This window comes from Callithrix jacchus, chromosome 9 (assembly GCF_049354715.1).
Source record: "Callithrix jacchus isolate 240 chromosome 9, calJac240_pri, whole genome shotgun sequence".
NCBI lineage: Eukaryota > Metazoa > Chordata > Mammalia > Primates > Cebidae > Callithrix > Callithrix jacchus.
In genome coordinates, this window is record NC_133510.1 from 78,704,664 (window position 1) to 78,719,551 (window position 14,888).

At 36.4% G+C, this 14,888-nt stretch overlaps 1 protein-coding gene across 50 annotated transcripts in view; it reads right to left on the reverse strand.

The window, feature by feature from the left end:
* NAP1L1 (nucleosome assembly protein 1 like 1) overlaps positions 1-14,888 on the reverse strand; it is a 38,929-nt gene that overhangs the window by 20,128 nt on the left and 3,913 nt on the right. For 21 of the 50 annotated variants that reach the window (XR_013521942.1, XR_013521941.1, XR_013521937.1 and 18 more), the window contains exons 2-4: positions 7,231-7,267; positions 2,005-2,090; positions 486-588 (exon numbers count right to left, since the gene is read on the reverse strand). The exons of 1 other annotated variant lie outside the window; for it this stretch is intronic. Coding sequence is in view for 40 of the 49 variants with exons in the window: in XM_078336884.1 (XP_078193010.1) it covers positions 486-588; positions 2,005-2,090; positions 7,231-7,267 (226 nt within the window). In the remaining 9 variants the exon portion in view is untranslated. Of the gene's footprint in view, positions 1-485; positions 589-2,004; positions 2,091-7,230; positions 7,268-7,452; positions 7,486-14,165; positions 14,207-14,888 lie in introns of all 50 variants that reach the window. 28 more of the 50 variants (XR_013521944.1, XM_035257076.3, XM_078336902.1 and 25 more) reach the window with 7 other exon arrangements.

Genomic DNA, 14,888 nt, shown 5'->3' on the forward strand with positions numbered 1-14,888 from the left:
GGAAAAGCAAATAAAACAGTGAATACACACCACAGAGAACTAGGCAACATTTAGATGCTACTAACTATAATTAACATATATATAGTAACCTGAATGGATCTTAAAAATCACAAAAAAAGTTTCTTAAGTGTATAAGCTAAGATATTCATATTATGAATGATTTATGTCACCAGTGAAATAAGAAATCGATATTTCTTCTAATTCTGTGCACTTCTAACACACCTATAAACAAATCTGAGAAATACTTAAGATCAGTGTACTTCCTATAAACTTGAACCAAAATAAACAAACTTTAAAAGATCAATGTAAACAGGTGGTACTAAGCACAATTTTAAACTTCCAATAATCCTATACTGGATACTAACAGACAACAGGTTTCTACCACTGCATACCTAAATCCCAGATGGTCTTAAAAATAGATATGCCTGCAATGTTGATTGATTATAGAAAGATAAATAAGGACCATGGAAAAGGAGAACTTGTACCTTTCAATGTATCCTGTTGGTGTTTCTACCAGACCATCAAGTCTTTCTTGAAGGGCTGCAAGAATCTGAGGATTTTGCATCATCTGAACAGTTAGCTGACGTGCTTTAAAACAAAACAAAACAAAACAAAAGGGCATCGAAAGAAGGATTTTATGAAAATGTATTATGCTTTTAAAACAGGACAATCCAATCTCATGAAGTTTTCCTAACTGGCCCATAAATTGCTGGTATATAATGAGTAGAGATGGGCAGGGCAAGTTAAAGAGAATGTATTCTAAGAAAACCCAATGTTCAGGAATAATTCAGATTCCTAATGATTTATCACTAGTCAAGACATTTCTCAAAGCCACTGCCACAAGTACTAAGAACAATATCCTTTCTCTTCCTAGTATCTTCTGTTTCACCCACCTTGCATTTTAGGAAGCTCAAAGCTTCATTCAGATGCCTATCTATGGCTCTTGACAGTCCTTTGAATGCAGACAACATATATCAGAAAAGTGCAAATATACTGACAGTTTTAGGCCCAGGAGAAAGGCGAAGTTCCTGATTGAATGTTTATGTTTAATGCTTGTGTAATGTATTTCTATGTGTATGAATAAAGTTAGTAGTTGAGACAGTCAAAGGTTGTAACTGAAGCCAAAACAAAATGTGGTTATCAATAGCTTTTTAAAAACATACTCAATCCAAATTTAGGCCAATTTATACAAAACAAATTACATTACTAATCTTCTCTTCATCAATACAGTTACTACACAAAGTGCCATTAACTATTAATGATATTTCAATTATTAGATGATGTACAGCCAGGATAACCAATACAGATTTAAAAATATCAATATTGGTCACTGAGGATACAGTTCTGTATCTGTTAAGAAAAATGTTACAAAATGAAAGCTGAAGCTATTAATACAAGTTCTGAAGTCTTTTCACAATTAACTTCCATCTGGTTTAAAAATGAAAAGCTGAGTCATCCGGCACCTTAATATTCTTGGCCCAGATCTATAGAACATAACCTAAGCGATACAATCCCCCACCACCACTCCTTTCAAAAATTATCTGCTAAAATAAATTGTAAATATTACCTACACTTAATAAATGGCTTGTTTCAAGGAGTGGATTTTTAAAAAGACACACACTACATGTTCTCTATATATTAAACACTAAACATACTACCATAAGCACCACATCAAACCTGAAACATTTCTAAATTCAGGCAGAACTCATGGGCAGCTGTTTGACACCGCTACATCAAGTCATTCCAACAGTGGAGGATGCAAAAATAATGACTTCTGACTTGCTATATCTATACCTACCCTTCCTTTTTCTCTCTCTCTCTCTCTCTCTCACACACACACACACACACACACACACACACACACACACAGTTACTAGAGGAATGGACCAGTAGGTAAAATGAACAATGAGCAAGAGTCCAAAAAAAACAGACTGGCACTTATAACTACCCTCTAGTAGACATGTGCCAGCAATCACCGGCTCCTGAAGTAATTTAAAGTAATACCTTTGATTTTTGTTTCTTCACCAGTTTCTTCTTCTTCTACTTCTTCAACATCATCCAAATCTTGATCAAGTTCAGACTGTTCTTTGCTATAATATCACAGTATCACACCAAGGTTCAAATGTACCAATTACCAAAAAAAATTATAGAAAAAATTCATTTTCAAAATTAGCATCTCTTTCAAAGACATAAAATAGGAAATTCAAAAGGTAATTCAGTTTTCTAACTTCATATGTAAACAAGTACAAACTGGAAGTTCTTAAACTTTCATTAATGGCATCTGGTCACATGTAAAGTTTATACTTTTCAAGATATAAAAAACTGGTTTGCAGGTTTTTGAGGGACGTGATGTCAACAAGCACGTGCATTCAACCAAATATCCATTGACTTTACTTTTCCTTCTTAGCAATAACATCCTTATTTTATATGGAATGGCAACAAACCAAGCTAAAAGTCTACATTTCCTAGCCTACATTTAGCTAGACTATTTTGGCAGCAAGGTAAAAAAGCAGAAATACTGTATTTCTTTGAGGGAGTATCCTTAACAAGATGGTAGACAGCTGGGAAGCCTTTATCTTAATCCCTTCTCCCCCTCCCACTTAGAATATGAGTATGATGGATAGAGCTCCAGCAGCCACACTGGACTGGGAGGCATCCTAGAGAATGAAAGCCACCAGCTAAAGAAAAAGAAATCAGGAAAAACAGAAGAATCCTGGACCCCTTATGACTGTGGAGCAACTATATCAGCCTATACTGTCTTTGGACTTTTCTTTACTTCATAGTGGATGTGAGAAAGAATAAAGACTTTGGAGTCTAATTCTTGTTTAGAACAAAGCCAAGATGATAGCATCATTGAAAGAGAAGGTAAAAAGTAGTCAGATAGCATCCTTCCCATTTCATCTTAAAAAAAATCACCAAAAATCTAATTTGTGAACGTGGGATTGCATCTAGCATTAGAAAGGAAATTAAGGACTCCTAAATCAATATAAAAGGTCATCGAACAATTCCTGTATGAATATATTAACATTTGGATTAGAAATTTAGTTGCTTTTGTGTCTAAACAGCATTTGAAAAATTATTTTTCCACAGAGACAAATAATGACTTAATTTTCATACAAATACAGAAAAGCTCAATTGTACTCTGCTGGCATAATTTAAGTTCCTGTCAACAAAAGAAAAAAATTGAGTCTTCAGAAATAATACATATTATTTCTGAAAGTCACCCAGGCTGGAGTGCAGTGGCACAATCTCGGCCCACTGCAACCTCTGCCTCCTAAGCTCAAGCAATTCTTGTGCCACAGCCTCCTGAATAGCTGAGACTACAGAAGTGTGCCACTGCACCTGGCTAATTTTTGTATTTTTAGTAGAGATGGGGTTTCACCATGTTGGCCAGGTTGGTCTCGAATTCCTGGCCTCAGGTGATCCTCCCACCTCGGCCTTCCAAAGTTCTAACATTATTACAGGTGTGGGCCATCACGCCTAACCTATTTCTGGAAGAACTCTGATTTAGTTTAAACTTAGAGTGTACACACATAAGGGCCACTGGTTACAGATAACTAGAGCAACTCCTCCTCCGGTGTCTTTCATCCTTTACTGAACATCTATATCCAAAGGCTTTAAAACAGTTGTCCACAAACTATGTCCACATGGCCAAATCCAGCCCACCCTATTATCATAAATAAAATTTTACTGGAACACAGACACACTACATTTATGTATTGTCTGCTTTCACATTACATCAGCAGAGTTGAGTACAGTCATCCCTCAGAGTTTATGGTGGACCCCCAGGAAACCACCTACCAAAAACCAGGGATGTTCAAGTCCTTTATATAAAATAACATAGTAATTGTAACTAACGTATGCACATCCTCCTGTATACTTTAAATCACCTCTAGATTACTTACAATAATACTACATACAATGTAAAAATAAACAGTTATATTAGGCTGGACCAGACAAACTGGCTCATGCCTACAATCCCAACATTCTGGGAGCCAGGGAAAGAGGATCACTTGAGGCCAGGAGTTCAAGACCAGCCTGAGTAACACAGTGAGAATTCTCTATTAAAAACAAAACAAACAAAAAACAGTAATAGTTGTTATATTCTATTGTTTATTTGTATTTATTATTGTGCTGTTATATTTTATTGTTTTTTCCCCCCTAATATTTTCTATCTGCAGTTGGTAGAATTCAGATGCAAACTCATGGATGCTGAACCCACAGATACAGAGGGCCAACTGCAGTTAGAGAATCCTATGTGGCCTAGAATGCCTAAAATGTTTACTACCAAGCCTTTTACAGAGAAAGGTTTAATGACTCTGGTTTTCAAGAACAAGAATCCCCCCTGACTTCTACATTCCCAGGGCTAACAGATATCCAAAATTAATCAATACGAGAAGAAGGATATCAAGCTGTCATACTAATTTATTGTTTTTAAAGTTTACAATGAGAGTTTCAAGGTTAAGATGGCAAATGGTACAAACTCATCTGATCTTAATCCTTCTAAATCTCCATTAAACTTATAATAAAGGGTTTGTTTGTTTGTTTAGCAGACTAAGGCTGAAATTAAAGAAACAAGAGCAGCAACATTTTGGAAGCTGGAAACCAGACAAGTGATAATTTCATTGAGAGAACTGAAATCTAAGTTAGCAGTAAGGAAAGCTGAGAACCAGCCCAATTACAGTCTTTAAAAGGATAAGAACTGCTGGTACCAGGTTCATTTCTAGAACTAGGGTAAAGGGTGGGGCAGGAGAAAAGGTGGCTAAAACAAGAAAGTAAAAACTGATAAGCAGCTAAATCATTAGATCTTCCCCCCAACCACAGCAGAACTACTCTAGATTACTCCAGTTCCTTCTTGGGAAAGGGTAAAATTCAGAACTTGAACTGGAAGACAACAGACACAGTTAACAGTATCAAAGATATAGGACTGACTATGTATACATTAGAATGCTAAATGCAGGTACTCCTCTACATTTAGAGGAACACCGGAAGCCAGATCTTTCTTTACCCAGATACTGTTCAACGATGAATCTGACTACCCCAGAAAAAATAAATAAACATTCTACAACTGGGGCTTCTAACAAACACCCACTCTGGTGACCCTACACTGAAATCCCAAATTAACAAGCTCCCTCCCCCTCCAACACTCAAATTTTCCAATCAATTTTCCTTTCTTTAAACATCTCTGAATTGTCCCTATATCCCACCCAACCCAATCTTAATGAGCAACCAAGCAAGTATTGCCTTATATTTTGAGGAAAGCCTCTTAGATTGAGACTAAAACAAGGAAAAGAAAATATAAGAGCAAACAGACTATACAGGTAAAAGAAACATCCAGAGAAAAGACATTACCATTGATGAAACAAGAACAGGATGCTATCAAAGAAAAAAAAAAGAAAGAACAAAAGAAGTCTTGGAAACTAAAACAACAGAAATTTTAAAACCCAATACACGAGTTGAAAAGATAGTCTTCAGTTCTTCCCAGAGAGAAGAGCAAAGAGACAAAGATGAAAAATAGGACAAAAGATCATTAGAAGACCAATCCAACACACAACATCTATAGTAGCTCCAGAAAGAGAAAACAGAAATGAGGCAATCGCAAAGTTAAATCAAGAATATCCCTGGAACTAAAAGCCACTGAATAGCTGCACTGAAAGGGTCCACTGCGGAATGTGTAACATTAAGAGAAAAAAATAACGTAAGAATTTCAGAACTCTAAAGCCAGATTAGCTTCCAGAAATGTATGTACTGTAAATGTATGTATTTCTTAACTATCACACACAATGGTTATGGTTAAGAATTGTGATGACTCCAAACTTCAACACAGCAACACTGGAAGTAAGGTGATAATGGAGCAGTGCCTTCAAAATTCTGAAGAAAAATGATTCCTATCTTACTATCCTACACCCAAACAAACTATCCAGCATAGAAGCATAACTATCCAGCATAAAAGGTAGAATAGTCGTTTTGAGTCATGACATGTCTTAAAATAATTTAACTCCCTTGTACTCTTCCAAGAAGGTACTAACAAAATGAGAAGGCAATGTGAGATACAGCAAACAACAAACCCAAGAGGAAAAACAAGATGAAACCTCAGAAGGTAGTAAAATAGATCCAATGACAGCCATGTCACCAAGGTTAAGCAATCCAAATCAGAATTGTGACACAGGAGACAATCACTTTACCATTATCACTAAAAATGCCTGCTTCCACTCTTCTGGTTTTTTTTAATGCTGAAGATAGAATGCATAAGAGTGGCCCAAATTCTTATATGTACTTCTTTGTGCTGACCTTGTACTAAAGTTTCCAGCCCTCCCGGTATCATTCGCTGATGCCTACCACAGCTATGCATAATTATTTAGCATCCCCTCCCTTCCAAGTGCTCTATTTTAACATGGACTACTGTCAAATCAAATAAATACTGTGCACCTCATCCCATTCTTCCTGACCCTAGTTCTATAAAACACCCATTTACAGTAGAATCCTGCCACATGCCAACTTGCTTAAACCTATGCTTCCCAGGATGCATGACCTTGCCCAATACTTCTCCAGAATAAGTCTTTCTAAAGCCTCAGGAAAGCTGAGGCCAGACTATGACCCAGATAGTCTTTTTTCCTTGTTATCCTATCTTACAGCCTTCGACTAACAGTGGTAATGTTGCTTTACTCGACTAACTTTGTGATCACTATTCAGATTTTCAAAATTAAACACTGATTGAGAATTTATAGGTGGTAAAGCTCTAAAGGAAAGCAAAGAAAAGAATTAGCAAAAGTCAGGATAGCACTTATATGTCTGCGAGGGAAAGGTGCAGCTGAGAAGGGGCACACAAGGCTTCTAATAGTAATGTTCCTTTTTTAACTTGTCTTAATATTCCTTAAGCTCTACATATAAATACATTTTATTAACACTTTGGGCATTTGGTACATTACAATGCAAGCAGTAAAATCTTTGGGAAATATATACAATAAAAATGAATTCTTCAAGTATTTATAATATATTATGCTCAGCACTTTCTTAAAAATAAATAGTGGCAAATGGTTTCGTATATTTATGATCACATATTCTATATTTTATCTTGAATACACTGCATTCAACTTTTTGTAAAAGTAGGTACTATGCATTAGTAACTACATTTTCATAATATGTAATTCATGCTACTTGCTGTTAAGACATCACAATACAAAGTGATGCCAAAAATCTCTGAAAAAGAACCAACTCTCTGCCACTTACTTGTCAATGTCTGCCATGTTGTAAGAACTCCAAATATCTATGGAGAGAAACATCAATGTTAAAAAAAAAGTATATGATTTACTTAAAACCAATAAAAACATATGAAGCCAAAACCCTTTAAATCATTATTATGTTAAAAACTACACCAAGAAATGTCTATTTCCTTTAAAATACTATCAGTGTTAAGAAGAAAACTCATGGAACATGCAAATTATTCCTTACCAGTACCAAAAATAATTTTTCATAGGGTATTATCTAAAATAAGAAAAGTTACCATTAAGCTTTTAGAATCTGTTGTGTAAAGATTGTAACAGCACCACTGGTTTAAAAAAAAAATCTAACATTTGCTAAGAATCTAAGAAAGGAACAGTACAAAAGGGTCTTCATTCATATTCTTTTAACAATCAAAAAGGTCCATTTCTGCTTAAATTTTTTGGCTATGTAGCATCTTAAAAACAAAATCCATTTCATATTTAGCAATATTCATTTTTATAATCTGATGCCTACTGTAATCACTATGGCCCTTGGTTATCTTTTTTAAAAAGACTTCATCCCTGGATCAAATATCAACCATTTAGACTATTTCAAAAGCTCTGGGTCCCAATCTTAATGTCAGGTAAGCCTTCCTTATCTCTTCAAATGTATATGTACCTCATATTAGATACCTGATAACCACCAACCTCCAACTTCCCCTAGATATGCTGTGGACATTGTCAAGACTTGTGGTTACCAGACCTGAATAAGTTTACTGTTAGGACTGAAGAGAGCATATCCTAAGTTCCTTCTCACTAAGAGATTAGTATGAACCTGGAGAACACTGCTTTTAGAAAAACAAATCTTATTAAGCAGATGAGTTCTAGTCAGGCAGAAAAAAAAGGCAGAATGCCACAGGTAATCTACAGATTACATAAAAACTAAAGCACGTTTAGATAGAATCCACATTAAAATCAAGTTTATCTTAGCCAGACACAGTGGTAGGAGCCTGTAGACCCAGCTAGCTGCACAAGAGGCAGGAAGATCACTTGAGCACAGGAGTTCAAGGCCTGCCTGGAAATGTAAGACCCTATCTCTAAAAAAATAAATACATAGAATTGAGTTACCTGGTAAAAATTAAAATCATAGTACATATTTAACCCACAAAATCCTATGTGTTTGCTTTCATAGCAACGTATCTAATATACCTATGAACAAAGAGCTTTTAAAAATGGAAAAGATCCTGATTTTAGCAGTTAAGTGCTAATACTTTGGGAAAATATTATTATTGATCTAGTCTATCCTTTATAAAGAAAATATTTCTTCCTAATGTGTCTAACTCTATATATATTTTCTATTTGTTATAAATAATTCTTAATAGTACTGATGAATTTTTCTAGTGATGCTGGGTAATGAGTCAGCATTTACAAAATGTTTAACAATTATAAATACTAATTGAAAATAAGAAAAATATTGAATCTCTGACATCAGCAAGTAGGATACCAGTTTGTCTATTGCATCATCAATAATTTCCTTTTAATACAGGGAAATGTGTGCATATGCATCCTTATTTCTGGCTATTGTTGCTTTGTCTTTCTGAAGAGCAATCTGACAAGAGGAATATCAAAAGCCGGAAACATGTCCATCTTAGCCAGGCACCATGGCTCATGCCTGCAATTCCAGCACTTTGAGAGGCCGAGGCAGAAGGATCACTTGAGGCCAGGCGGTCAAGACAAGCCTTGGCAACATAGTGAGACTCTGCCATTTAAAAAAAGTAAAAAACAATTAAAAAAATAAAATGTCTACTTCCAGACTTATTCACTTATGAGATCTACCATAAAAAAGTTACAAAGAATCTTATGCCTTTGCTTTCCATGTTCACCTAGGTTCTTCCACAGCCCTGAACAAGTCCTGTACATCCTTTGGCTCTCAGCTCAAAGTTTCACTCCTCAGAAATGCTTTCTCCAACCTATACATTCTAGTTAAGTAAGATTTATTGGTACACACACCCCTATAAAGGTTTCTTTCTCTCCAACATAAGATTTCAGTCTATAATTATAAATTAGTGTGACCTATGGTCTGTCCCAACTGCTAAGAGTCATGATTACAGGAATTAAATCTGATCTTGCCAATTATAGCATTGTATTCTTCGGGGTAATACACAAAGCTTATTATAAACTTAGTACTATCATGGAATATGCATAAAATGGAATGCTTTGCAGTCACAAATGAAACAGACCTGAGTTGCTATGAAAGAATACCAAAGCAAGGCATAGGATGTAGGTCAAAATCCCATGTATGTATGTGTGTGTATACACACACACACACACACACACACACACACAATGTCACTCATATATGTACATACTTTAATGTAAATAAAATCCTCCCGAAAACATACACCAAAAACCTAACAGGAGTAACCTAATGAGAAAGAAGGGACCGGGGGTAATGAGAACTTATTTTCCATTCACCATTACAGTCATGTGTGGATTAAACATAGGAGTATATTCTGAGAAACGTGTTGTTGTTCAAACACCAGAGTGTACTTACACAAACCTAGATGGTATAGTCTACTAGGAACCTAGACTATGATACGGATTATTGCTCCCAGGCTACAAATCTATATAGCATGTGACTATACTGAATACTGTAGGCAACTTTAATATGATGGCTAAGTAGTTATGTATATGAACACAGAAAAGGTACAATAAAAACAAGGTATCACACTTTCCCCTGTTTAATAAAAAAAGGGGGGTATTATAATCTTATGGAATCATTATCACATATGCACATGGTCCATCTTTGACTGAAATGCCATTATGTGCATGACTGCATTTGGTTATCCAATACATGGATTTATACAATAATTTACAATAAAACTTTATTCTGAAATGTGCTGGGTTTAATATATAGTATCTAGTAAACCCAGCAATTGTCAAAAATAGAAGCAAAAAAACCCCAAAACTTCCAAATTTAAATTTTATAACTTTTTATTTTTTTGAGACAGTCTTGCTCTGTCGCCTAGGCTGGAGTACAGTGGTGTAATCGCGGCTCACTGCAACCTCCACCTCCTGGGTCCAAGTGACTCTCCTGCCTCATCTTCCCCAGTAGCTGGGACTACAGGCGCATGCCATCACGCCCGACTAATTTTTTGTATTTTTAGTAGAGATGGGGTTTCACTATGTTAGTCAGGATGGTCTCAAACTCCTGATCTCAAGTGATTCGCCCACCTCGGCCTCCCAAGTGCTAGGATTACAGGTGTGAGCCACCACACCTGGCCCTTTTATAACATTTTAATGTGTTTGAAGAAGAATGGCTACACTGCTAACCTCAATGTCCATTTGCAGCATTATATTTACAGTTTAAACTCTTAACAGGAGGCATTTACTCCTCCAGAGAGGGCTGCTCTAACCTGCCCATTCTGGATAAATTGTATCTCTTGGTTGTAAGACAGATCTAATTTTCTAGTCAGTCATAGTCAGATCATTTGGGCTGACATCAACTTTGTAGCAATCTACAAATTCAGGCAAACAACTTCTGGCTTTATTTCATCATCTATATGAAGCAGAAGAACAACTGAGGAAGTGGGACCCAAAAATCTGCATTCTAAACCAGAAACTCAATTTCTGAGAGGTGGTTAGTTCTCAGAGAGTTAGATCACATGGAGAACACAAGTTTAAGTTAACACCCGTATTAATTTTTTATTGCAGTTGACATTAAATAAAATCAGTGAGAAGCTTATTTGTTAGACAATAAATTTCATTCCAAGTTCTCTGTGAAAAGCTTTCATTCCTGAGAGCAACAAACTAGATTACCCAGATCAATTCTACCAGTGAAAAATATGGGCAAGCACAGTGCTCGCAACTGTAATCCTAGCACCTTCGAGGCCAAGGCGGGCGAATTGGCTGGGCTTAAAAGTTCAAGACCAGCTTGGGCAACATGGTGAAACCCAGTCTCTACTAAAATACAAAAAATTAGCTGTGCGTGGTGGTGTACACCTGTAGTCTCAGCTACTTGGGAGGCTGAGGCAGAATTGCTTGAACCCGGGAAGCAGAGGTTGCAGTGACTTGAGATCATGCCACTGCACTCCAGCCTGGGTGACAGTAAAACCCTATCTCACAAAAGAAAAAAGAAAAGAAAAGGAATTAAAAGTACAGACTTTTTTTTTAAACGAAAACATTTTGTTAAAATCTTAAAAGCACTGAAATGCTAACAAGATAGTAAGGAATTACCAGTCCAAAACTGAGGGTACAACAGGAAGCAGAAGGCACTTTTGCACTGAGGTCAATTGCCAATTACAAGCAATGTGAACTTTGGTTTTAACCAAAGTTAAAATCCTGGGCCTGGCCAAGGGGGTATCTTTACGGTAACCCTCCCAAATTAAGCAGGAACTCCAAGGTGCTATATTCCTCAAGAATAAATTCATTTTCTTGGACAAAGAGCCCAAATTTTCCTCATCTGTATTGCCCTCCAAACCCCAAGCTATGTACTTACAGTGATCTGCCCCTGGTATATTCAGATACCTGCATACCCAAATATAAATGAAAGCTTCCTTCTAGACCTCAAAAAATTCATACAAGTAATGTTCACAGCCAACAGGAGAAACACAAAAGAATACAACAGAAACCAATCCTACACAAAGACTTAAATATTGTCCAACAGACTATAAACAAATATATACCTATAGACAAAGTAAGCCAAGTTGTCTTTGATCTCAACTTGAAAATACACAATCTGCAAGGAAGTCATCGATCTAATAAAGACTCTATAAAAGTTCTAGGAGCAGGAGAACAGGACAGAATATTTGAAGAAATTAACATCCAAGATTTTTCCGTAAGTGATGAAAGACACCAATCCACAGATTCAGGTAGCCCTACAAATTAAAACCATAAAACAAAGAATCCATATATATGTATTTATCCAGCTCAGGATTTTTTATATGTATAAAAATTATAGGTATTATATATATAAATTATATATATTAAAAATCAGTATAATTTATATATATCAATAAAAAGGCAAGATAGCAAAAACAAATTCACCTCAAAAGCACACACAGAAAAGGTAGATTAATGTCAAAGGCAGAAAAGACTGACAGCTGTCTTCTCTTCAATAAGACACCAAAAGACAACAGAATATGTTGAAAAGAACTCAGTATGTTGAAAAGAACTAACAACGTTAGAATACTATACCCAACCAAAACATTTCCTAAGAATGAAGGTGAGGCCATACACGATGGCTCACACCTATAGTCTCAGCACTTTGAAAGGCTCACTTGAGGCCAGGAGTTCAAACCAGTCTGGGCAACATAGATCATCTCCACAAAAAATTAAAATGCTTGCTGTAGGTAGACCTAGCTACTCAGGAGACTGAGGCCAGGAGTTTGAGGTTACAGTGAGCTATGATTGTACCACCACACTTCAACCTATCTCCTTAAAAAAAAAAATCTGTAACGTAAAGACAGTTTCAGAATAAAACAGTAACAGAAGTTAGTATCACTGTATTAATATCAGGGGAAAAAAAGATTTCAAGGAAAAACATTACTGAGATAAAGAGGTCACTTCATAATAAAAGGTTCACATATATATGGTGTATATAAGATCTCAAAAGACACAGCTGATCCTAAAAACATATGTGAAGGCTATTTTTTTTTTTTTTTGAGACAGGGCCTTGTTCTGTTGCCCAGGCTATGGTGCTGTGGCATCATCTCAGCTCACTGCAGCCTTGACCTCACAGGTTCAAGTGATTCTCTCACCTCAGCCTCCTGAGTAGCTGGGACTACAGGTGTGCACCACCACAGTCAGCTAATTGTTTTAATTCTTTTTAAAAGACAGGTGTCTCAATATGTTGCCTAGGCTGGTCTGGAACTCTTGGGCTCAAGCAAGCCTCCCGCCTTGGCCTCCCAAAGTACTGGGATTACAGGTGAGAGCCACCACACCTGATCTCTTAATGCAAATCTTCCTTCCTAAAACAAACTCAAAACAAAATCTTCCACTGAATATGGGAGACGACTGACTGAACTGATTGGATACATAGAGCAGACATAAGGCTAAGAAACCCTTACCCAACTACAGTCACCTAACATTTCAGTTAACACAGCATTGCATGTACAACGGTGGTTCCACAAGATTATAATGGAGCTGAAACATTCCTATTGCCTAGTAATGACACAGCTCAATTCATTATTGTTTGTGGTGATGGTGGTATAAACAAACCTACTGCACAGTCATATAAAAGTATGGCACATACAATTATGTACAGTACATAAGACTTGATAAGGATAATAAACAACTTATTGGCTTATTTACTATACTATGCTTTTTGTCATTAGAGTCCACTCCAACTCATTAAAAAAAAAAAGTTAAAACTGCCTAACACAGCAATATGCTACACTGGTTTGTAGCATAGGAACAGGCTATGCCATATAGCCTAGGTATGTAGTAGGCTGTACCATCTAGGTTTGTGCAAGTACATTTCTATGACATTCACAAAAAGATGAAATGGCCTCATGATGCATTTCTCAGAACATATCCCCATCATTAATCAGGCATAACTGTATATATAAAGAAATTCTATGTTGGAAGAAGACTTCATGGCCATAACTGCTACATAGCTTTTCCCTAGAGCACACTGGCATACAAGGTGGAGTGCTTTTGAATTCTATGCTGCTATAGTTTATTTGTCCCCTCCAAAACTCATGTTGAAATTTGATCTCCTATGTGACAGCACCGAGGTGGGGTCTTTAAGAAGTGATTGAATCATGAGGGCTCTTCCCTCATAAAGGAATTAATGTATTCACAGATTCATATATTTCTTTATAAATTACCCAGTTTCCCACCAGGGTAACTGGAGATCTGAGCTACCATGTTAGCACGCTCAGCCCGCCCCCACCCCCACCACCATGTGATACCCTGCGCTGCCCTGGGAACCTTCAGAGTCCCCACAAGCAAGGTTCTCACCACATGTAGCCCTTCAATCTTGGATTTCTCAGCCTCTGTAACTGTAAGAAATAAATTCTTTTTAATAAATTACCCAGTTTCAAGTATTATAAGCAATGGAAAATGGACTAATATGCTGATTTAAAGCAGAACAGTGTCAGTCAACATTCTTTCAAAGCCAGGATAAAAATTATCTCATCCTAAGTTATCACTGCTCATGTACGTAATCATGAATGGGTTATGACCATTCTGTACCTATTTCCTTGTTAAAATGTTGATGTTATCTAAGTACATTAAATGAACTAATAATACACACAGAATTTAAAATAATGCCTGAATAATCACTTCACAAGTGCTATTACATTATTTACCTATTATGCTCTTCTGTACCCTCTTTAGAAAATAGTTCCAAGACCAAAATTGCAACTCTAGACAGGTGTGGTGGCTCACACCTGTCAACTCAGCACTTTGGAAGGACAAAGCAAGAAGATTGCTTGAGGCCAGGCATTTAAGACCAGCCAGGGCAACACGGCAAGAGCCTATCTCCACAAGGAAAAAAATATATAAAACCCTGTTTCCCAATAAAAATCAAAATGTACAAAACTTCTGAATAAGTAAAAATGTATACAAATATTTAGGAAGTAAAACGCAGAGTTGGTAACCAAAGGTATAGAAGTCACTTTCTATGGCAAGCCGAGTAATATACTCTAACGTTCTGCAGTCATTGCGTTTGGACAGGTGTAA